The 25,527-nt window shown below is 42.8% G+C and overlaps 1 protein-coding gene across 2 annotated transcripts in view; it reads left to right on the top strand.

Moving 5' to 3' along the window:
- The window catches only part of WNK2 (WNK lysine deficient protein kinase 2), a 170,811-nt gene that overhangs the window by 62,824 nt on the left and 82,460 nt on the right, over positions 1 to 25,527 (top strand). For both annotated transcript variants that reach the window (XM_066596508.1, XM_066596507.1), the window contains exons 3-5: positions 18,930 to 19,102; positions 20,434 to 20,654; positions 22,519 to 22,676. In XM_066596508.1, the coding sequence (XP_066452605.1) occupies positions 18,930 to 19,102; positions 20,434 to 20,654; positions 22,519 to 22,676 (552 nt within the window). The remainder of the gene's footprint in view (positions 1 to 18,929; positions 19,103 to 20,433; positions 20,655 to 22,518; positions 22,677 to 25,527) is intronic.

The following is a 25,527-nucleotide window of genomic DNA, read 5'->3' as shown; positions in this document are numbered from 1 at the left end:
GGTTTAGTGTGTGAAATACGCGTTGCAATGCAGAAAATGGGGCAGGCAGCGTGCGCTTTTGTGCGTGTGAAATATTTGGCGCAAAAACACTAGTATGAGAGGCCCCATTGAAATACATAGAGCTTTCGTGCCACATATTACATTGTAAACCGCTTGAGCCCGGCCTAAGGGCGCCTAGTTATCAGATGCCTGCAGTCTGGGGTTGGTGGCTCTCTGTTTCCGCCGCTTGCAGAGTAACCATTGGGAACAGATACGGCTGCAGAGCCTCACGAGACCAGGAAGCCCACAACTTCATTGCAGTAATTCCTGGATGGAGTCGAACGCATTTGCAGGTGTTGGCTGCATTTTATGTCTTTGCCATCCGGGCATAACATCACATATTGTCTTTTAAATATGGCCTTTGATAAATGTTACCTCCAAAAGCTTCAGCTGCCGGTAATGCATGCTGGATGCAATCAGAAGGTTTAAGAAATGCCCCAGTTCTATAATCTTGAGCATCTGCTCCGCACATCTGTGCTTCCCCTCCAACCTCCAACTCTTCATCAACACGGCACAATCTTCCCTACAGCACACAAATCAGAGCAATCAGCCGGTGTTGGGACTGACCAGCTTTCTAAAATTTTGTTAAGTGTGAGATTCTTCATCAGTCATGTTGACTGATTAGCGCTTAAGTGGTTACTGAAGTCCACCAAGGGGAGGAATCCAAAAATGAAAGTGCAGTTATTTCCAAGGAACATGTAGGTTCTTCTCTGAGGCCCTTTTTGAGAGCAGCATAAAGTAGTGACAGTAAAGTTGATCTCTGTGTCTGAGAATATAATGTAGTTCTGAAGAATTTGTGGTTTAAACATTGCTGCGCGATGAGGCAGGAGTCTGATGTATTCATGAAGTGCCAGGACACTTACTGCTTTCTTCCGATTTTACTATGCAGATTGAAAGTTTTCTCCCTTCGCACTTCATCCCTTGTATTGGTTTGTTCAGCCACCACGAACGGACATGGCAGAAAGTTGACTACGCAATTTAAAACTCCAAATATAACAAACGAATAGGACCCTTGTAGGACTGTAACGAAAGTGGTGCCGTTTCACCAATGCCAGTGAACGGTTTCTTTCAGGGATTACGTCGCGAGGCTGTTTTCGGCAGTTGTGATGTGTTTTATGGATGTTTGTAAATCGCAGACACCATGTATGGCTGTGAGTGCTCTGCCTATGTATCACGTGGACATGCACAGTGTGCCTTTTTTTAAAAAAAAATTCCCCGCTGTGTTTAATAACCTGGTTGCGTATGAAAATGCCCGCCATGCGCAATGTATTGTGTATGGGTAGCATTTCATACACTGCCTATACCAATGTAAAAAGCTCACACTGCGGGGTACACCGAGAAATAGAGCATTCTGTAATCTATTTCTCATGTGTATCAATATGTAGTGCCTATACGCACATGTGCATGGATCAATAAAAGTCCATTGACTCAATTTGTAGCAGGCCAGACCTAGGAGGGGTTAAGCAGCAAGGGAATCTAAGATTATAGTCACGGTGGCTCTGCTGCTCCTCCTGGAAAGGTGGTAAATATGGTCTGAATGTGGTGCTACACAGTAGCAAATTTTGACAGCTATTACTGTGTGCTGCCCATGGGGTTGGGCAGGGTACGATGATGATACGCCAGTGGGGCACTACCCACAGGGTTGGGTAAGGGAGGAGGATGTTTTGTCATGACGCCAGTCTGCATACAGATAGGGACCCGTTCTCCACTTTTTGTATTTATTATTTTTGTTCAGAACTAAACAAAAATGGAGATGATAGTCCTCGCCTCTATAGCATTTAGTGTGGTACCTCAGTGCAGATGTGCTATGTGGAATCGATGGTAAGAAGGGACTCGGATGAGTCGGGTGTAAAAGTAAACCCAAAACTGTTTTATTCTTCAAGAGCAGATGAGGGATTTACTTGACGTGTTGCATACAATTCACATTAGATGACTTTAGAAAGTTCGTTGGAGGCATTAATTATTTCTGCAGTTTCTCAGGGGCTTGTTACAGGGAACTACATTTATCCTCTGATCTGCCTTCTAAGTTCACTCCCTGGCTTGGCCTATCTCTGGCCAACTTGGTTTCCTTTCTTGCTGTGTCTATGCATGGCTGACTTAGAGGAGAGAAGGAGATCTATCTCCTCTGTTACTTAAACATTCTTGTTCTTGAGTACTCACACTTTAGATGTTCAACTTCCACTGCACTGGCTTTCACCTTGTTCCTCCGCAGCCTCGCTCAAGCTTAGCTCCCCTGTTGCTCCCCGATCCCTGTCGGGGCTTCCCTGGACAAGACCACCTTAACCCTGCCCACGTTTATGCTGTCACTCTAAGGAATCTACCAATCACAGGCTCTCTATACCTGGCTAAACACTCCCCTGACTGTTGCTAGATGACCTATACACACCAGGGGCTGGAGACCGTTGCCAGAACATAAAATACAGTGGAGAAATATGAACAGCAACATCACTTTTCACACTTATTGCAGATCACATTGGGGCCTGATTGTAAGGCTATAGTCGACACAAATTGCCGGAGTACCCAACTCTGGGGTATATACATTCACCGCATATCATATGTAATGCGCGGTAAAAACACGGCCAAGGACATGAGCTCTAATAGTCTAACACTTCCTGGTCTGTAGAGAAAACTTTTCAGCAGACCTCTCGTTATCGTTGCAGGCGGGATTGTGTAGATGACACAGGATCCATTTAATGGCTCGATTGACCCCCAGCTGTACGTGTTTCGTTGTAAACTAGGACTACACTTTTAAGCTCTCTTCAGATTTCAGTCAACGTGCTCTGTTATGATTGCCAAAAAAATTGCTGCGCAAGCTGTGTTTTTATTTTTTTTTTGTTTCCTCAATAAAATGTAGTTTGCAGTTTGAGTGAGCGGTTTGAAAGTTCAGTTTGCATAAGTTCTTAAGTAGCTAATTAACTACTTAAGAGCTTATAAGTGTGTAAATGAAGGCGGCCACTGCATGCAGAACACATCTGGAGTGCTGTCTTCTGTATACAGCTGCTGTGTTCATGGAGCACTCAGCTGGTATCCCGTTGAGCTCTCTGAGCGGGGTATGCAGAACACAGCTGGAGCGTGCTGTCTTCTGTATACTCCTGCTGTGTTCTCCGAGTGAGATACCAGCTGAAACCATAGTATCAGCGGTATTCCACTGAGAACTCAGCACACGGTCTTGATGAGACTCATCTTTGTCTTTCAGCTAGCTGAAAGACAACGATGAGCGAATCGTTAACAAAAGCTGCACGATAGCCGCACGTTTAGACACAACAATTATCGCTCAAAAGACTGCTTTTGAGCAAATTTTGAGTGATAATCGTTGTCTAAATGGCACTGACAGAGTCTGTCGGTTAATTCTGTCCAGGGGTTCTATAAATGTTGGAAAGGATGGCATAGCGTGCTGTGCCATTTTTTCAGTAAGATGGTGGAACCCATTATAGACATTGGACTTCATCAGGCTAAGCTGGGTTCCAGCATTTTGATAGGATTTGTTCTTATTTTTTGTTCCTCTGTTCCACTATCGAACAAAAGAACACAAATTAAAAAGTACTAAATAAGTTTAGATCAGCATTCAGTGTTTATTATTTTTTCCTTTTTTATCCTGAGAGCAGAAAAAAACACCTCTGTTCTGCTTGGTTTCCATGTTCTGATTGTAGAGTGGATGGACCTGCCGGACTGATATTTTGGATGAGGAAAAAACTGAACAGAATGGAGCTTTTCTTTTTTTTGTTAGCAGGGATCGTGTTTATTAACATTGCTGTTAATGCGGTACAAGTGGTTATTTTGTATCGGTTGGGCTGGTTTCACACCTACATTGCAGATTCAGCTTTCTTGCTTCAATCTGGGAGCAAGAAAGAGGAATCCCCACGGCCGAACAGTTCAGTCTCTGGACAGACCCCAACAGCGTCAGGCGGACCCCACTGACTGTAAAGGGGTCTGCCCACTTGCCGCCCAGATGCTCTGTTTTGGGATGGAAGCAAAAGCACTGCATACAGCTTTTTCTTCTGGTATTTGCGACCAGATCTGCGACAGAACCTCCAGCCAGAGGCTCCAATGGGGATGTAAAACCATTCTTCCTTTTAAGGGCTCCTTCACACTGGTGGTCACATATCGCTGCAAGAAAATTGTGGCAGTGTCGCATATGTGCTCATGAGTTGTCTGAGCTTCGCCGATGCTTTTTTCTGACAAATCTCACAACGCATCGCTTGTGATTTTCTTGACATTAGGAGTTTCTAATGTAAAAAACATATTGCGCAAAAATGGCAAGTCTGTGCATTGCGATGCAATAAAATGAAGGCTTCATAGGGAAACGGGGGGCAATAAAAAAAAAAACGCAGAAAGATGGGACAGGCAGCAATTTAAAAATCTCGCAACATTGCATAAGAGAAAGCATTGCAGATGTGAATGAAACCATTGCAAAGCATGGGTTTCATAATTTTGCGTTTTTGATGCACTCCCCACGCGATTTTTTTAAATTTTTTTTATTTTTTTCCGGAAGTGTAAATGCAGCTTAAGGCTGGGTTCACACAGGGTGGATTTGCTGCAGAAATTCCGTCCAGTATTTCGCTGCGGCGCTTTCGCCAGCGGCCCCCGATTCTGGCATTGGCAAGCCGCGTGGACGAGATTTCTGAAGAATCTTGTCCACATGGGACAGCCAATCTGTCACGGCAAAGCCGGCGCTGTGGCGCAAATTTCTCCGGCTGCAGCATGTCAAATTTTTATTTTTTTTCACCGTTGCGGACGCGCTCTCCTCTATGGGAGTGCCGATCTCAACGGAAAAGCGTGCGGCCAAGCCACTCCAAAACCTCCGGCTATAGGCCGTCTGTTTTGAAGCAGCGCTTTACCGGCGGAAATCTCACGGTTTTTCGCTGCGGCAAAACCGTGAGATTTCCACTGGGAATAATCCCGTGTGACCCCAGCCTTACAGGCCTTCAGTACAATTGTACGTGTGCAGTTGTAAAATGAGCTAGATTTCAAGCAAAACTGATCTGTTAAAGTGGTCATAATGGATGACTAGCTGATGCAAACAAAACCGGATTATAATAAAAACTCTGTGAACCCAACACATATGTCTGAGGCCGGCTGCACACTAACTGGTCTGATTCTGCATACGGGAGCCCACAGCGGAATCCGGCCCTGCGCCCAGCTGGGGACCTGTCGTCTTTCTTCATCAGTATTGCGGATGGACCCAGCGGTTCGCCGTCTGACATGCACAGTACAGTTTTTTTTGTTTTTTTTTTCTTTTAGCCATGCCATCGCTAAGCAATGACTCAGAATCTGCTACCGGACCTGACACCAATACGAGCCAAAAACTGAGGCCACACATAGCTACACATGTATTTTTATTTTTTTTTCCCCTGCAAGTATGCACCTTTTTCTTAAACAAAAAACTAAGAATAATTGCCATTTGTACACTGATGCTTTACAGTAAACAAAATAAAGTCTTTTGCATGAAAGCGTTCCAGTATGTGTATTAACCTACCTGATGGGTTATTCAGTATTTTGGAGATCAGTGTGTCGGTGACTGGCGCCAGTTTGTTCACAGAACCCTTTGCCAGCTGTTGGCCATCTGGGAATTACACTATGTGGTCTCGTTTAATATGACAGATAAAACTTTACTTGGCACTTTGCATGCCCATAACTTCCTCCTCTTCTTGTACAGTAGGTCTTGACCCACAGGGTAGCACATGGCTCCAGGGACCAATCGTTAAATTAAAATATTGGAATAATATAGTGTTGTTCTTCCTAAGGGAAGGACTTTATTTCTTGCCAGATTGAAAAAGCAGATCAATATTACTGATGTTTCTGGATGCTTTTTGTACATCTGCTTGTCAGCACAGGAGCTTTCATTATGGAGAGAATTGTTTGGCTGATCAGCACATCAGCTGCCTTTTTGGAAGAGCCTCAAGATTTTATATTAATGTTCAGAAATTGATAACACTTCGGAAGCAAAGTGACTGCTTTGGGCCATTAATGCCCTGAACACATCATGCCCACAGTGCCATGTTGGCAAGTGATGGATGGGATGCGATTCTTTGCTAGAATATTGTTGCCAGCTTCTAGATTATCCTTGTATCCTCGTGACTAGTTAGTTAAAATATTAAAATAAATTATTTCGGGAATGCCCTGAAATCCAGGAAAATTCTGAAATCATTTTAGTAGTTTTAGCATTCATGTATGCCTATTGTTTGCTTAGGCAAAGCTGTCTTGACTTAAAACCATACAAAGAGTTCAAGATACAACAGACTCCATTGGCGCATTAAACAATTCAAAGTAGAATGGAGTAAGGGGATTTTGAGATTCAGGAAAATAGGAATTTCGCAATAGTTTTATTTGCAACTATTTTCCTCATCAGTGATTGAATCCATCTTGTCCTCAACATGTTTCAGGATTCCAGAGTCAGGAGAAGCAAAGTAGCCGTAGAGCATCACCAAGCCTTTGCTATGCTTCACTGTAGGCAAGGGATTACTTTCAGCGTATGCTTGTCTTCCTGCTTCCAACATACCGCTGATCCATAGACTCCAAGTTTTGTTTCATCGCTCCATAAAACAGACACTCCAAACGTCTGTGGCTTATTTGTATGGTTTTGAGCATATTGAAGCCAACCTTTTCTTGTGCTTTTGAATCACTAGAGATGTACGTCTCGTAGTTTTGGGCTGGAAGACCTTCAGTGTTTAGTTTGTAATGGAAACCTCAGTGCTGGCTACCACCAAATCTTGTTGCAAGTCACTCAAGGATTTTTGACCACCTGCCGCCTCATAAATTAATGACAGCTGGTGATGGCGCTCTCTCTGCTACGTCCAGGTAGTGTAGCCAGTATATTAAAAAAATGGTTTTAGCCTCTTCTGGTCCTAACAGAGAAATCCAGTATCCAGGTGGAGTTCCTGCAGATGTTTGGATGAGGGAGGGTTTTTGTAAGGTTGGTTTGGAGATTTGTGCAGTTTTAATTATCTCCTAATGTTGATGGAATAGTTCCCTTTTCGGCTTGCCCAAAAAATGTTGGGCAAGAAATGCCTCATCCAAGAGATCACCTGTTTCCTAAAACGAGTAGTGATCAACCACTACGTAGGCCTCTTGAGTCATGAGGAGTCGGACCACAAACTACCACACTGAAGTGGACTTGGTGCATTGGTTTTGTTGTATTTGGTCGTAATCCAGTAAAGAAACAAACATCTGGATGGCGGCATTGACTGATTTGAACCTATAGTTGGCATTTTATTACCTCCTAGCTCTTAACCCTCTAGTGACCACCCTATAGTGTTTTTAAGTAGCTGCAACTGCAGGACGTGTATGGAGGGAGATCCCGCTGCGACCTCCCTCCATACTGTCAGGGAGCTAGGGTCTGGGTAACTAAGTCCCTGAAACTACCCACAACCCCTGTCCCTACCTACTTGCCCCCCAGGGTGACAACTGGGCGATAGTCCCTAGGCTCACTAGGAATGTGGGGCAGGGAGTAGACGAACAGACAAATACTGGAGGGAGTAGACTACAGACAAATATCGGGAAACAAACACAGAAGCAGGTCAGGCAATCCGGGTTGACCATGAAAAAAAATCTAATAAAACAAAAATAAATATTTGGTATCGATGCATCCGTAAAAGTCTGATCTATCAAAGTAATGCATTATTTACCCTGCACGGTGAAAGTCGTCCAAAATAAACAACAGAAATGCGCTTTTTTTTGGTCACCCTGTCTCCAAGACATAACGTAATAAAAAGCGATCAAAAAGTCGTATGTATTCAAAAATGGTACCAAACTACAGGACATACTGCACAAAATGAGCCCTGACACAACTGTGTCAACGGAAAAATAAAGTTATTGTGCGCAGAAGATGCAGACAGAAAAGAATTGAAAAAATTAAATCTCTTTAAAAAAAAATATGAATAGTACAGCAAAAAACTGTTTGGTATCGTAGTGATTATAGATGAGCGAACGTGTTCGTTTAGAGCAATTACTCAACAGAGCATCGCTTTTTTTCGAGTAACTGCCTAATCGGGCAAAAAGATTCGAGGGGCGCCGGGGGTAAGCGAGGGGTTGTTCGCTCATCTCTAGTAGTGATCATACTGACCAATAGAATAAAACTATCGTGTCATTTTTGTTGCTGTTTGTACAGCAATGTAGAAACAAGACACACCGAAAGATGGTGGAATGAAGTTTGTTTTCCATTTCTCTCCACTTAGAATTTTTTTAAAGTTTTTTTCAGTGCATTTTATGGTACATTAAATAGTAAAATTGAAAAAGATAACTCTTCCTGTAAAAAGCAAGCCCTCATACAGTTAGATCGATGGCTAAATAAAGGAGTTACGATTTTTTTTTTCAAATGGGGGAGGAAAAAACGTAAATAGAAAAAACAAAAAAGCTGTCACTAAGGGGTTAAAGTCTAACTGTCAAGTAATCTACCAGTTTTGAAAGATCAGCATTTATCTTCCTGTCTGGGCTTCTAGTATCTGGGTATGTACTAGGGATATAATTCAGCATGCCACCAGCCCTTTACTGTAAGTGAAGCAGCAAATTCTTGCAGAGGTTCAGAAATCAAAAAGGTTTAGTGGCAACTTTTTGATGTGCTAGAACATTCAAGGACATTGATATAAGATTGTGCTGTTTACAATGGCCTTGGAGATTAGATGTTGGTTCCTACACAATTGCCACATAAACCTGCAGAGATTAGTACTTTTGTCGCACATCTTTGGTGCCCCTTTATCTTGAGAGTAAACACAAGTAGATAGATGAAAGCCAGCCAGTCCAGTTCTGTAGACCTAATATTCTTGGGGTCATCTACAATCAATGGCCGGTTTTACCACGGATTGTTCCCGATACACATCCAGTAACATTTTAGGCAGATTTAGGATTGTAGGTGTAATAAACTTTCTACAGGATAATGAAGATTTGTTTTCTAGAGTCATAAACTCCCTAGTGATTCCTTCCTTGGAGATGGTCCTCAGGGATTGGGCTTGAGTAGAAATGCGGGATGAAAGACTCGCCTTTTTTTCGAAGAGCAATTAAAGTTGTGTATGAAGTATGTACACTGACACTGTAGTGTAGAGGGAGAAAATTGAAGAATAATCTCCCGATTTTAAGATTGAGTTCTTGGTGATGAGATACACGAAGGCTCATCCTAAAGACACAAGTTCATAAAAGACTGAATAGTTGTAAAAAGGTGAGAGCTGATTGTGAGCGGCTCCCTGTATTACAGCTTTAATACTGGGGTTCTACACTAAAAACTCAACAAGGGCAATATTAGTGTTGGTCTAATGCAACGTATAAGTTTATTGGCAGAGTTTTGCTGCATTGACTTAAAACCAAGTGATTTTATGAGCTCTAACGGAGTTGCAAATTAGAAATTATATTAACCACCTAAATTTATCAATTTCTATGAAGTAGATACTATATTTTTTTTTTTTCCTCGAGGTCTAATAAAAGTATATAAAAAAATGTAATGTGGTATTATGGGAGTAAAAATTATTCTTTCTCTCCTTATTAGATTTGTTATGGTAGCCCTTTCTCTTGGAGGTCCAACAATGCTATAAAACGCTATATACTTGGCGGCTGTAAATATATTGATATAAACTATTTTATCCTTTCCTCCTAAGGCCGGCTTCACAGGGGCAATTAAATTGTGCGAGACGCACAAATCTTGCACTAATATGGACTCTATTCTTCTGAATGGGGTCAATATACATGATCAATTTTATTTATTTATTTATTTTTTCCGGCATTGCTATGCAGGAAACAAATCACAGCATGTTCTATCTTGTGCGTGCTCTCGCATAGCAGCACCCATTGTGCTAGGTGCATGCGGTGCTATGGAATGCAAGGTTTCCCCATTGAAAAAAATGGGAGAAACTCTGCGATGCTCCGTTGCCGCTGACTAGACTTCACCGAAGTGATAGAAAGCAGTTTTGACAAAAAACGCTTCTCATCCACGACAAAATCACATGTTGGCGAGCGAGATATCTTGTTGCGATTCACAGCCAGATATCACACTTACCCGTATGCAATTAGCCTTAAGATTGTGCAGTTGATTGCTGAAAACCTCATGCTTGAAAACTAGCATCTTAAAGGGGTTGTACAGGGTTAGAAAACTTAGTTACTTTCTTCTAAAAACAATGCCACACATGTCCAAAAGTTTAGATTGCGTAACTCGGCCTTATTCACTTTAATGAAGCTCAATTGCAATACCAGACACAACCCTTAGACAGGTACGGCACTGTTATGGGAGGAAAATTGCCATACTTTTTCCTAATCTGGCACAACTATGCTTGTGGGTATGAAAATGTTCTTCAATTTAGTTGTGCTGGACTCATTTTCGCACTCATGTCCTGCTTATGTCAAAGGGCACCTGTAACCAATTATAAGTGCTACAACTAAATTACAGCGCTTATAGTTTGATGTCGAGTCCATGAAGCCCATGATTTCAATGAGAGCCGCGCCTGCAGTTACAAGCATCGGCCACTACACTGAGATCGACGCGGAGGCTTCTACTCTAACCTCTGTATTTGCGGCACTGACAGCATGTGCCCGCTCAGCTGATTGGTCGAGGTCCCGAGCGACTGATCCCAGCCGATCAACTATTGATGAGCTATCCTGAATAGTATTTCCCCGGAAAACCCCTTTTAATGCTACAGATCTGTGGGCAGGCTCGCACGAGCAGTATGGTGTGATATAACACTGCATATATAACAGTTTTACCACAGTGTGGAGTCGCGTATGGCAGTGATTCTTGACTGCTCGTGACGACGTATCTCCTGCACGCGGTCATGCTCAGGCTTTTTGTTTTTTTATTTTATTTATCTATTGTTAATTCCACGCTCTGTTGCGTATAACCGCCCCACATATTCCATGTAATTGCGCATATACAGCATTTATTACAGACCCATAGAGAACATTAGGACTCTATGGCGCAGAATACATGGTAAAATAGAACATGCTGCGTTCCATTTTACATGCGTATTATACACAATGAATATACGAAAGTGTGACTGGATCAATGAAAATGAATGTACATCATTGATTGTATTCACCACATATTATGCGTGCATACATTGCGCATGTAATATGCAATTAAATTACGCTCATGTGAGCCCGGCCTAAAGCTGCTGTTCAGACTGGACCCATAAATGCGATCGGGGGTAAATCTGCCAACTGGACAGACCAAGGAAGTGTGTCAACCTGATGGAGGCATTCCTGTGACTCCCTTGTGTGTGCGGCCGAGCATTATCCTGCTGGAAAATGCCTCTTGGAAGCCGCCATGAGAGGAACACATGTGGCTGCAGGATGTCCTGAACATATCGCTGAGCTGTCATTATCCCTCGTACCACTACAAGGGGTGACTGACTGTTGTATGCGGTTTCCTTGATAATCCCATCAACAGATTGGGCTGTGTCTCACTCCAAGAATGGAGACCTCATGGAGAGCACTTCAATCCTGCCTTTGCTGTGAATATTTACCAAGAAAATTGCCAGAGGTAAGAAAATGGCCTAATGGTTATACCCTCCCAAACACAAAATAATTGTATACTTTATTAACCTATATAGCACCTCTCTCAAATTAGCAGTGTTCAGGAGGCTTATATCTTGGCTGCTTCTTAAGGCTGGTTTAGACACAACGATTCTTGCTCAAAATCCGCTCAATGCCGTCTTTTGAGCAAGAATCGTTGTGTCTAACTGCACTGACATCGGGCAGTTTTAGGTAATGAGTCGCTGATCTTTCTCTTTTAGCATGCTGAAAGAACGATCAGCCTTCTCAGCAGTTCACAGCGGGATACAGCTGATACTATTGTTTCAGCTGGTATCCCGCTCCATGAATACAGCGGTCCAGCTGTGTTCTGCATACTCCGCACGGAGCGCACAGCTGTATACCAGCTGAGTGCTCTGAGAACACAGCCAGGATATGAAGAACACCGCTCTCCAGCTGTGTTCTGCATACCCTGCTCGGAGCACTTAGCTGTATAACAGCAGAGCCCTCCGAGAAGAGAACAGCTGGATGCAGAAGACAAGCGTCCCAGCTTGTCTTCTGCATACCCCACTTGGAGCTGTGCGCTCCGGGAACACAGCAGGAGTATACAGAAGACAGCCCTCCTGCTGTCTTCTGTATACCCCACTCGGAGCACAAAGTGATCGCTCAAAAATGTCAATCAAAGTGGGGTTTGAGGAATCAACTTGCCCTGTAAAATTACATAACGATTAACACTAGAGATGAGCGAACATACTCGGTAAGGCCGATTTCGCAATCGAGCACCGCGATTTTCGAGTACTTCACTACTCGGATGAAAAGTACTCGGGTGCGCTGTGGCGCGGGGCGTGGCCTGGTGGAGCGGGGGGGTAGCAGCACAGAACAGGTGGGAGCTCTCTCTCGCTTCCTCTCCCCCCCCCCCCCCCCCACTCCCTTCTGCAACCCCCCGCTCAACCACAGCGCCCCTGAGAACTTTTCACCCGAGTAGTGAAGTACTCGAAAATTGCGGTGCTCGATTGCGAAATCGGCCTTACCAAGTACGTTCGCTCATCTCTAATTAACACTCAAAAGATCTTTTGAGTGAGAATCATTGTCTAAACCAGGCATTATAGCACCTCCTCTATCAATTAACACCCTGCGCGTCCCAGTATTGGCTGCCTGCAGCTATGTGGTGTCCCTGAGGACAGCATGCTGTGTGACTATGATAGTGGCTATAAATGACTGCCCTTTCAGCTAGGAAACCTATAATCAAGCTGCTTTCATAGTAGCTCTATTAACCCACACTTTTGCATCATACCCTTTTAGCTTGCCTAGCTAACATACATTTAGTTCCTTTACGGACATACTCAAGAGCTAGTTCAGCCACCTACTCCTTTAATTTGTCCTTTTTTAAGCATATATATGTTAATAAAGTATACAATTTTATTTTGTGTTTGGGAGGGTATAACATTATTAGGCTTTTTTCTTGCCTCTGGCAATTTTCTTGGTAATTGTTTAGCGAGGTGTACCCTAGGGCTGTCTCCTTTCCTTACAATTTGCTGTGAACATGACAGTTGTCTGCTCCCTAACAGAAGCTGAAATCATTGCAAAAGACTATATGATTCCAGTCTTGGCAGTCAAGATTTGACGGCGTACTCTGCCTAGTAGAGTAGAGCTACAGCTACCAGTTCGCAGGAGAGGACCTGCTGTTGGTTCACTGGTAGGGTGTCTGGAGAACTGTGCAGAGGTCCCAGGGACTTGTGTCTGGCACCTGGAGCCTAGGGGGAGAGAGCACAGCTTGAGGTACTGCCAAAAGCTGCCTGTCCACGGGCGATATTTCGCCGTGGGGGAGCAGGGGGGAGAAATGACAGGTCTCCACGGTGAGCCTATCTGACAGACTTGCTGCGGAGAATCGGAGCATGCTGCGACTTGAATCCTGCGAGCGGAGAATCCCTGTGATTTCTCCCCTTCTAGGCATCGTGCTGCGCTTTCCATAGTAGTTAAGTCAATAGAAAGCATTCACTGCGTTACCTGCGGCCGGATTATCGCCGTGGATAACATAATGGCATATCGCCTGTGGACAGGAGGCCTAATTCTGGAGGCACAGTAAAGGAGGTATGTGGAAGAGTCACGATCCTGACCTCTAACAAGCCAAGGTCAGTGGTATCTGCAACTCTTTTGCAACAGCAGAGCGTAAGTGAGGCTGGCCTTGGTCCCACGCTGGTGTTCACCATTACTAGTTAAAAAACAGGCCTACTGCCAGGACTTTGAAGATAGTTTTTGGGGTTCTAGCCTATATATGAACTAGGCCAATGGCCACACTGAGCTGTTTCATGCGAGAGACTGTGTGGACATGCACCCCTATTCAGGCACGCTTTCGACAATTTGCATAGAAAACATTGATGTTTTATCACCATTACCGTATTAAAGGGTTAATCCAGATATTTCACAATTTCTCAATTAAAATTAGAATTTAAATATTGTCACAATTTGTTTACTCCATCTGCTGCACCATATCCTGAACCTGCGGCACAACCTAATCTACCCATGACCAGCTCGCCGTGACATTCTGTCAGTAGGACAACTTTGAGCTTATTTGCGTCATGGGGAGTCTCTCTAATGTGGATTGGCCCAAAGCAGCAGCTGCTCTCATGTCATCCTCAGCTGGATACTAGGCACAATATACAGTCTATAGATCGCTAGCTCTTGGAGCAACGTAGTACAAGCTCTTGGGAGTCACTAGTTTCAACAGAACACTTACAACAATATGGATTTATGGTTTTACTTTTGACCCTTCCCCAATATGGCCCATGTTCTAATTCTTTATTTTCTCACTGTGATTCCGATCAGTCATCAATGCTAATGTGATTTTATTATTGTGTTTAGGAGCACTGCTGGCTGCAGACCGGCTTGTAGCTTTCGAAGAGACCTTTTGCCTGTTTTCCACTTGTATGTTCCCAGGAGGAAACTGTGACTCTTTAATTTGCTGGAGAAATCTCCACACATCTGTCCATTGGGGCCTCGGCGCTTGAACAGCCTGGATTAAATGAATAAATCACTTTGTAACCTCTGATGATTTAGCAGATACCGTGGTCTCAGGGAAATGTGCAACTTTTTGACAATGGCAATATTCTGCACACTGCTGGCATGACACAGCTTTTCCTTTTATTAGAGTATATTAAAGGGTTGGCAATTTTACTGTATTTAATCCCAGTTATCAGGAGACTGGATATCGCCCTTCCACCTTCTGCAACTTTGAGTCCAGAAAGACATAATGTTCGATAAATAGAGGAGCAAAGCCTCTTCCTATGCAGTGTTTTTTATGATTTTGGTAGATTTGCCCCTTTCCTGATATTGGATTAAATATTACAGATTGAGTGTGGGAAAGGAAAAAATGATGCACTAGCCTTAGGATAGGTAATCGATACATGATCACTGGGGATCTCACCCTAGGACCCTCACCAATCAGCAGTAAGCGGGGGGGGGGGGGGGTGAGCTGTAGTACTAGATACAGCCGCATGTACTGACAAGGCACTGTGCCTGGATTAAGAAGGCTACATCATGGCCATTCATTCTGCTGAACGGCGAGGGCCCTGGTGGGAGAGTAATTATGCAGCAAGACTGTGCAGGAAACAAACTGATATCACGAAGAAGCAAATGGGGCGAGCTTTTAACTTAAAAAAAACTTAAACTCGTGTTTGTGGTTTTTAAATAACCATGAACACATGGCCTATATGTAGCAAAGCAATGCCAGTAGGACTGAGTTAAAGGGAACCTGCAAATATACACAATACCCACATGTAAGTGATGGCATGAAAAGCTATGGCATTTCAGAATGAACACTGGGTTGGAAATCGTTCGTCCTTAAGGAGAGCACCTAGAAGGTGAGTGGGGAGCCTGGTGAGGCCATGCATGCTCCTCTGGGGATTATGCAAATGAGTAAGATGGGACAATACCTCTGCAGCGCCATCTATTGGATGCTAGCATTCCTGCAAGCAAATGCTAGATACTTTTTATATAAGGCTTATAACAATAACTGGGAATTAATCTCAGTCGTTTTTATAAGACTTATATAAAAAGTATCTAGCATTTGCTTGCAGGAATGCAGCTTTCAAATAGGTGGCGCTGCAGAGGTATTATCCCGTCTTTCATATTCGACAAAACAGTGTGCCTGTTTGACTTTGGCTCAAGAGCTTCGTTTCTAAGAGGTGGGCTGTGCCGACTTCTGCCCGCCCGCAGCATGTTGACTGACTTGTTCTCCCTAATTGTGTATAGGGATAGAGCGGTCGGTCTACATGTTGCAGGTAGGGATAGCCCCGGCACAACACATCTTTTTTGAAGGTTGCCTGTAATTTGGGAACAGAGCTTTTGAGTCAAACTGTGTTTAGGAAATGCCACAGTATTTCATAATGACACACGGGGCGCACTCTGCATACCGGTGTTGGGTTGATGCTACCCATGGATTGGGCACCATAAAGTGTCCCCTCTTTTCTTGGAAGAGGGAAATCTTGGGTGGAGGTACATGTAAATGATGAACATTACATTACTGGATTTTACCATGGCTGACAAACGGCACACTTACAGTAGTCAAACTACTAATGACCACCTCTCTGCGAATGTGTGTGGGTGCTTTTCATGCTCTGCCCCTGATCACATAATTGTGACGCCATCGCAGGTCCTACAGCATATACAAAACACGGAGCCTGACTGACAGAAGAACAAAGTTAGGCTCTTGGAAGGAGAGGACAAAAATAACACAATGAGAATACAACTAGGCCGTTATTACCTCAGGCACAACTTGGTAGTCCTGACAGGAGAGACCAACCTACCACCACCACAGAGATCTGGTTAGTTGAAGGACCTGTGATGATGGCATTTTCACGTGACCAGCGCTGCTGTGGGAGGAGCCATTCAGGAGTCTGTTAGAAAGTACTATATACTGGATAAGCACCAACCCAAAGAGCCACCTAAAGAGCTGGACAGCAGCTACCAGGACCTGTGATGTCACTGTCATGATCACCTCTGTGGGTGCAGTCAGGGATCACTGTATCCAGTAGTCTGCTGTGCTGGTTGTCATCCCTGTTGGATGAGCTGAAGTGATCAGAATGTAACTGTGTGTGTGTGGTGTGTGTGTGTGTGAGATATATGTCTGGAAATCAAGATGGATGTAGCAGAGCTGTGTGACGCATTGCACCATCAGAAACACTGGTACTATAATTTCCTAATTACTAGTAGTAGTTGAACACTGCATGGTATTGTAGTTACACACAGTACGGCTTGAACCCAACAGTAAGTAACTGTTGTAGCAGTGCTGGGAATCCTGCCGGGTTGACTGAGTCTGGTGCGGGTTTTAGACATAGTTCTGCACCTTCTTTCTTAGTAGGTGTGATGCAATGTGCTCACATCTGGTGATGATTAACTCGCTATTTAGCTGGGATATAGTGGAAGCTAAGGTGCTGTAAATTGTCATTTGCTCACTGTCTGAGCTGGCAGTGAGTGGTTTCCGTGGTCAGTGTGGCATTCACAGTTCCTTACTTTGGACGGCTCTGTGTGCTGAACTTTAGTAGAATAAACCAAAGTGCTGTGGTTTTATTTTGTTTTGTCCTTTTTTTTATCAATTTGGACAAATAGGGTTACTTAGGTCCCAGGAACGAGTGCAGGCCTGCATCTATCGACTCGATCAGTCTGCTGTGTTGGGCAGGGCCCTCTCCCTCGTTCGTCACGTGTTTAGGGAAAGACTTCCGATTTATTTGTTGGTTTGTTTTGGCCGCCGCACTGTGAGCAATTATTGTCAGCACGTCCTTTGCAGACATAACAGTAACATCCATGAGTCCTAATAGAGCAGATAGAGGTTTTGTTCATGAGCTGACCCCTTAAGCTTTCCCTGCTTTGCATTGGGTTGCACAATTAAAGAGTTTACTATAGTACAATGCAAGATGAAAGTTGGCGCTAGTCTTTCCTTTCTAAAATCACTGCAGTTTATTCCTATTGCAGTTTACGCAAGTGAGTGTTTTTTGGGGATGTTAATAGCAAATTATAATTGGTGTGTGATGTGTGCTATGGGCAGGATTGATTTTTGCTAATAAGTATTCTGTAAGGTTGGCTTAAGAATCTCCTGACTTGTAATTACTTCGAGTATTGGGCATTGGCTCAGCTGCCTCATAAATGCTGACTTTATTATACTGCATTGAAGAGGTCGTATTGGTGAAGGCACCACTTCTGTAGAAGCTTTCATAGCTTTTGTACCACACTTTCTATGTAACCACTTTAGGGCCAGGGATTTTTTTCCCCTTTTTGTTCCTGCCATCCAAGAGCATTAACTTTTTAAATTTTTCCATTGACATAGCGGTCTGAGGAGTTTTCCCCCAACTTAAAATTACTTCACATCCGCTCTGTCCATCCTGGCTGCTGCTGACCAGGACATGTGACTGCTGCAGCCAATCACTGGCTACAAAGTCATTGCTGCATCTGGTAATTGGGTGCTGTAGTCATGTGTCTTGGATAGCAGCAACCAGAAAGGACTAAGTGGTTATAAAGCAATTTTAAGTTATGGGAAAGCCTTTTTGAATTCCGAGTAGGTAGGTAAGATAAATGGGTTAAATAGGAGCCGTTATGGTGCTTTTACACAATGAACTGAATAATTGATTGTGTTTTTTTAAAAATTTTATTTTATTTTTTTTGTTTAACTGACCGCCTGAGTAAAAACAGTTTGCTTATTCACTCAACGGAATGATTTCTTGATCCATGTAAAAGCACCATAAGACGAATGAAAACCAGGTATTGGGAGGGATGAAGGAAAGTAAAACTGCCCATACAGATTACATGAACATAGGCTGAACCTGCTGATTTCCAGTTGACTAAGCTAATGTTCATGGGTGTGCCCCAACTCTCCCCTAATACCTGTTGTATTAAATATATTGGGTTCCAACATGCCTGATCTTTTGTTCTCATGGGTTTTGGACTGTCATAAGTCTTAATGGCTTGTTTCTGTCCCCCCACTGAAAAACGTGCACCTTCATCCAAAGTGTATCAGGGGTTAGGGTGAAATATCTGAGCATTCTGTTGACCGCTCTCTAAGGTGTATGACCGCCATAAGAAGAATCAACAAAGACAGTGACTAGAAGAGAGAAAATATGAGGGCAGAGGTGTAGTCTCAAGTTTTTGGAGAGGCCAACTTTTGGCCATGTTGGCTACTAGATCCCAGCTGCGGCTGCAAACTTTCTGGACATCCCACAGCAACACCACTGGGTACTAGAAACCTCTTTGTCTATTGGGAAGCCTATTTTTAATGCCCAACATGTTCTTTAAATGCTTGAGTCTATTTTTATCTTGGCAATTAAATATGCATTCTGAAGATGAGCATTTTATGAATATCCATGAAAAATGCAAATCGTATAATGTATGTGAAATCCTTGCAATGTACAATACATTATCCTATAACACGCAATATCTGTTTTTGTCTTTAGGATCGTAAACTAACAAAGCTGGAAAGACAACGTTTTAAAGAGGAGGCAGAGATGCTGAAAGGTTTGCAACACCCGAACATTGTCAGGTTTTACGATTTCTGGGAATCCTGTCTGAAGGGGAAGAAGTGCATTGTTCTGGTTACCGAACTCATGACATCAGGGACCCTCAAGACGTGAGTGAACCTGTTGTGAAAAGTGGAAAGATAGCCATGACTTAAAGACAACCTGTCATGTTGAACATGCAGTCTGATCTGCAGGCATTATGTTATAGAGCAGGAGGAGCTGAGCAGACTAGTATATAGATTTATGGGGAAAGGTTCAGTATAACTTGTATACTCATTTAAATCTTTGCTCAGGTTGAGCTTGGGGGTCCAGTGGGCGGTCCTGCCAGTGATTTGTATGGTACACTGATGGCTATCAATGTGTTAATAGCACTGCATATGGCTCTGTTTTAGCTTTCTGCACTTTAGGTCAGCAAGACACACATTGCTTACTTTGGGCATCCATTGATGGCAAGGAGGACATCTTTGAAATGCCAATTAAACATATTTAATTGGCTTATAATTAGCCCTTCAAAAGAAAATCCAGGCTTTAATCCCTCTTTTTGTGAAAGTCCCTATAGGGGACTTGAACTTGTAATTATTTGATCACTCATAGCGTATAATGCAATACCATAGTATTGCATTATATCGCTTTCTGACAACAGTCTTATCAGATGGCCCAAGGCTACCATAACAATTGAACATCAACTCACAATCTCATCGTGGGGGTTGTTTGGAACCCCAAAAACACAGATCAAGACATTTTAAATACTGCTGGCACAACAGACAGCTGGTGCCCGCATTGTATGGATCTTCTCTCGCTCCATACAAACACGGAACCCCCAGAATATAACTTCACGTCCTGTGGTGTTGAGGGCTTAAAGAGGGATTTCTCGAGATATGTCATCAATATCTGATCGAGCTGCTACTTAGGGCCCTCACTGATCAGTTGACAGAAGTGGCCATGGCCCTTTTGTTAAACACTACTGTCACTCCACACCAAGTATTGTGCTATACATTTAATAGCGACTGACCGATGAGAATGCCATCACAGGCCAACATTCATCTCTTCAATCAACGGATTGGCAGGTGTCCCGACTGGTGGACCTCTACCAATCTTAATAGGCAATTGATATTGAAGTACCACAAACACTTTTAAGTCTTCCCAAGATCATTGTCTTATTTAATTACTGTTTGGTCAGAGCCAGCGTCTGCATTAGGCAAAACTCGACAATGTCATGGCATGGGGATCTATGTAAAACCAGCGTTTTGGTAAACAGGCTGCACACTTTTACTTTGCCAACGGAGAGGCCAAGATGGGGCATGGTAGGGTCTTCCAATTTTAAGAATAAAACCATTGTCCCGAAGCTTCTGATTATATGCATTTGCTATTTCTGTAAGATCTACCAACTAAACTGGACTTTATACTATAACTTGTACTCCTTATATGGTTTTCCCTTCAGATACTTGAAGAGATTTAAGGTGATGAAACCAAAGGTTTTGCGCAGTTGGTGTCGGCAGATACTGAAAGGATTGCACTTTCTTCATACACGGGCACCACCCATCATTCATCGGGACTTAAAATGTGACAACATCTTCATTACAGGGCCAACTGGCTCTGTCAAAATTGGAGATCTTGGGCTGGCTACTTTGAAACGAGCTTCTTTTGCTAAAAGTGTAATAGGTAATGCTTATGCTCATGGCCTATGAATGAGGAATGCTTCTGAATTGCCTAAAATCTGTTTATTCTAAACAGCAAAGATCTGTTTACACAGACATCAGATATTCCCAGTAAATCGGTTTACGTTTGCTGCATTGTATCATCCGGATTTGTTTAAATGCTGTTGGTATCCATCGTCTGATGGATCTGTAAATGGAAACTACAGTGCAAGTGTGATCATAACTAGAACATAATGTAGTCTTTGTAGGTTCTGTATTTTGTGCTCTAGATTTGCATAAATTTAAAAAAATGTTCAGTTTTCCAATCTCTTAAGAATTAAACTTAATGAGCGGTGTGAACTAAGAAAATGTAATGATTTAAGAGTTAAAATTAAAAAAAAAAAGGGATTTTTTGTATCAATGGAAATCTAGTAGGAAGATGACCACTCAACTTGTGTTGACTGCTGTTAGGAATACTGGGTTAACTGTTAAGTTGACCTCTATCTGCAAGCTTCAGTAGAGCTGTAAGTCAGGCCCTCACATTGCATTTTAAACCTGTCAAGGTCATTATACGTGACTTGGTGGGGGGGGGGGGGGACTGATCATGATGGCTCACAATTCGTTAAACCGATTGATTGCTCATAAACAACCTGCCATTTGAATCCTCATGGATGCTGTAAAAATGTCCAAGCTGGATGTGAATCACCTCATCCTGATGGGATGTAATTAGTTGTCCTAAGAGGGCGGATATACACACCACATACTAACATGAAGAACACAGCATATGAATTTCATCAGATTAATATGATGAAACCCTACCTGAAAGTGGAGCAGGTGCAAGGATTGGGGTGACCCCATGTCAGGAATCTGGGGCAACCCTGTCTCCCTAGCTGGAAAATATGGATGGTTTCTATAGATGGAACAAGCCTGCAATGAAAGGGATAAAATACAATAGCAAAATCAGATGTCACAATACCTCAAAATATCCCTTGCACCAACCAGACTTATCTGACGGTGGAGCAAGACTGGAGCCACCAACTTCACCAGAAACACCTACAGAGTATAATTATAACCAGCGTCGTCCATAAGGAAGAGCTGGGATAAATGTGTACAGAGAGGCACTGAATGGCCGACTGGAAAACTTAGCCGACCCACAATTCTGCAGAGAAGAGCTCATGCTGGTATCCAGTACCAAAATGACATTGAGCATGCAATTATGTAACACATGTGCCAAGGCTGATGTGATGTCACCCTGGTCCCAATCTGACTCAACCATCGAGCCGTGACAGGAAGCCATGATGCCACCGTGATCAAAGCCTAATAGGATAACCTTTTGTATATATTGCATACTAGCTCAGGGGTACTGGTTTTTATTAAAGACAATCAGTGGGTGTATGACTACTTATTTTTAGGCAATGCATAACGGGGAAGTATGCAAATCATCTTATGCCAGCCGAACTAGTGAAAACTCCAAAAGGAAGACCAACTTATCTCCAGACAGACTCCTTTGGGGCAGTTCAGAGCAGGCAACTGATTGGCTTGATGAGATGCTAGTACCCCGCCTGAGCTGCATCTAAAGACTCAGCCAGTCATCCAGTACCCTGTTCTGTACTGATGCGGGGCAAGAACTCCAAAAAAAAAGTTTGTCTACAGATGAGTAGCTCCTCCTTTTTGGAAGAGTTTCTTGTTTAGCTGGCATAAGCTACTTTTCATATATTGTGTATTTCTGCACAGGAAAGTTTTTTGTTCTACTGCATATATATACCATGAGGGACGTAAAAGTACATCTTTATTGTACTGTTTAGCAAAATGTGAATGTGCAAGAACCTCTAAGTGGTACATTTTTGTATTCTTTATAAAGGCTAACCTTGAGACTTCTCTACCTGCAGGGACTCCTGAGTTTATGGCACCTGAAATGTATGAAGAACATTATGATGAGTCTGTGGATGTTTATGCTTTTGGAATGTGCATGTTAGAAATGGCTACCTCAGAATATCCATACTCCGAATGCCAGAACGCTGCTCAAATATACCGGAAAGTGACCAGTGTAAGTAACAGTCCTTCATGATAGTCACAGTTGGATAGTTGAACCTTTTTAATCTTTAGAGGTTTTCGTGCTAGAACATTTATATTTAAAACATTAGAAATAACTTAAACTCCAACTCTTGCCCCTGAGCTCCCCTCTCTGCCTGGTACAAGGCTAGGTTCATAACCAGTACCCATGGCTGTGCCTCTTGCTTGCACAAGCGGATGAATACGTTTTATGGCTCCCGCAGACAATAGCCGCGATCGGCCGATTGCAGCTATTAACCCTTTAAATGCCGCTGTGAATTCTGACAGCGGCATTTAAATCCCCCAAACTATGTTTGGGGGTTCCCGTACGGCCCCCCCCCCCCCCCCCCGCGGTGAGATCGGGGGAGCCTTCTGAAAGGCCCCAGACCTGCCTTAGCAGACTGCCTATCAAGCCATCCCCTGTCAAATGGCAGTATGACGTAATGCTATAGCATTACGTCATACTGCAGGAGCGATCAAAGCATCGCTGGTTGTAGTCCCCCAGGGGAACTTTAAAGTAAAGTTTAAAAAAAAATCACTAAAATTTTATTAATTGTGTAAAAAAAAAATAATAAAAATTTTTTTTTAAAAACTTATAAAAGTTTAAATCACACCCCCCCCCCCTTTGCCATATCTATTATCAAAAAATCGAAATCCTAAATATTTGGTATCGCTGTGTCCGTTAAAGTCCGATTTATCAAAGTAGCGCATTATTTACCCCACGCGGTGAACGTCGTCCGAAAAAATAAAAATAAATAAATAACGCCAGAAATGCACTTTTTTAGTTACCCTGTCTCCCAGAAAAAACGCAATTAAAAAACTATCAAAAAGTCGTATATATCCGAATTGGTACTATCGGAAACGACAGAACGCAAAAAATTAGCCCTTGCTCAACTATGTCGACAGAAAAATAAGTTATTGCGCGCACAAAATGACCGCAGAAAAGAATTGAAAAAAATTAAAGATCTTTGAAAAAAAAAAAAAATAGTACAGTAAAAAAAAAACCTATACAAGTTTGGTATTGAAGCAATCATACCGACCCATAGAATAAAGTTATGTCGCTTTTGTTGCATTTTGTACGCCGTAGAAACAAGACTCACTGAAATATGATGGAATGTCGTGTTTTTTGTTTTTTTTTTATTTTACTCCACTTAGAATTTTTTAAAGTTTTTCAGTACATTATATGGTACATTAAATAGCACCATTGAAAAATACAACTCGTCCTGCAAAAAACAAGCCCTCATACAGCGACGTCGATTGATAAATAAAGGAGTTACAATTTTTTGAAGGGGGGGAGGAAAAAACGAAAATAGAAAAAGAGAAAGGGGCCGCGTCATTAAGGGGTTACAGGGCTAACAAATGTTACTTGTGGATTTCCTGTAAAATTCACTGTGCAATGCGAAGAGTGTAATCCACAGTGGAAATCTTCTGTATTCAGGCAATCGCCACGTTACAAACTAGAGGTTTTGTAGGTATAATTTGGAACAGGTCCTTTTTTTTTTTTTTTTTAAAGTGTAAGTGCAACTAAAAAATGGCTTTGACCCTTTTCTTGTATTAAAGACTGATAGGCATATTACGCTGATTTTGGTCTTCTATCCAAATTGTCAAAAGCCTTTCCTTCGCTATAATTAAACCCCTGCATAGCTTGGTAATTATTGTAGCATTCATTGGCATATGCCCTTTACCATGCTCCATTATTCTCTTTAACTTTTAAGATTGTTACCAAGGTATAATTAAATTCTCTGATCACTTTATTATTTCTCCTTTATTTTCCATGATGATGGTTTTTCTTTTATTTGCTGTATCATCAGCACTTGCATCAGATTTGTGTGTTCATGGCATCTCTGTAGGCAAGTACTTACAAGGGTATGGCAGTGATGAAATCCAACTTGCTGTAATGTACAGTATCAGACCCAGAAGAGAGGCTAGCACCACTCGTCTACAGGAAGTTGGCTCTTGTTGGACGTGCAGACGAGGGGTGGCCCGCCTCTTCTTCCAAGTCTGATGCTGTACATTGCACGTCCAACAAGATCCAACTTCCTATAATGTACAGTATCAGACCTAAAGGAAGTGGCTGAGACCCCTCGTGTGCATGTCCGAGAGCAGACTTCCTGTAATGTACAGTATTTGACCTGGAGGTAGTTGGCTCTTGTTGGATGTACAGACTAGGGGTTGCCCGCCTCTTCCAGGTCTGATACTGTATATTACAGAAAGTTGGCTCTTGTTGGACATACAGACAAGGGGTGGCCCGCCTCTTCCAGGTCTGATACGGTATATGACAAAATTGGCTCTTGTTGGATGTACAGTATCAGACCTGGAAGAAGAGGAAGGCACTCCTCATCTGCATGTCCAACAAGGGCCAACTTCCTATAATGTACATTCAGTGCTACGAACCAGACCCGAAAAAGGCGTGCACTCCTCACCGGCATGAGCGCAGAATGCAGCGAGGTGCCTTTTGGCTGTCGGCTGGGCCCTATACATAGAGCAGCTTAACAAAATAGTAAGCACATTTGGGTCACTTCCACATATTTCGCCTGCTCCTGCTGTTTTTTATGTGCGCAAATACAGTACATTTTTGCGCACACAAAAAATGCAAAAAAAAGGTTTTATATATTTTCAGTGCAAATACGCCCATGTGAACAAACCCGAATACTGAGCCTCCCATTCGGAAGTATTAGCCTACATAAGTTGGATGTTTTGGGAGTCTGTCTGTATAGTAAACTGGCGTGCTGTGGATTTCAAATCCAAAATTGAGCTGATTGCTCAGCAGATTTTTTTACTAAATCTCATCCATTTTGCTATTACTGTAAACACTGCAGATATTCCACACTCAACGCTTGCCCCGT

This window comes from Eleutherodactylus coqui, chromosome 3, assembly GCF_035609145.1.
Source record: "Eleutherodactylus coqui strain aEleCoq1 chromosome 3, aEleCoq1.hap1, whole genome shotgun sequence".
Lineage (NCBI taxonomy): Eukaryota > Metazoa > Chordata > Amphibia > Anura > Eleutherodactylidae > Eleutherodactylus > Eleutherodactylus coqui.
Note: the sequence above shows the minus strand (reverse complement) of the source record. Positions and strands in the feature narration are given on the sequence as shown.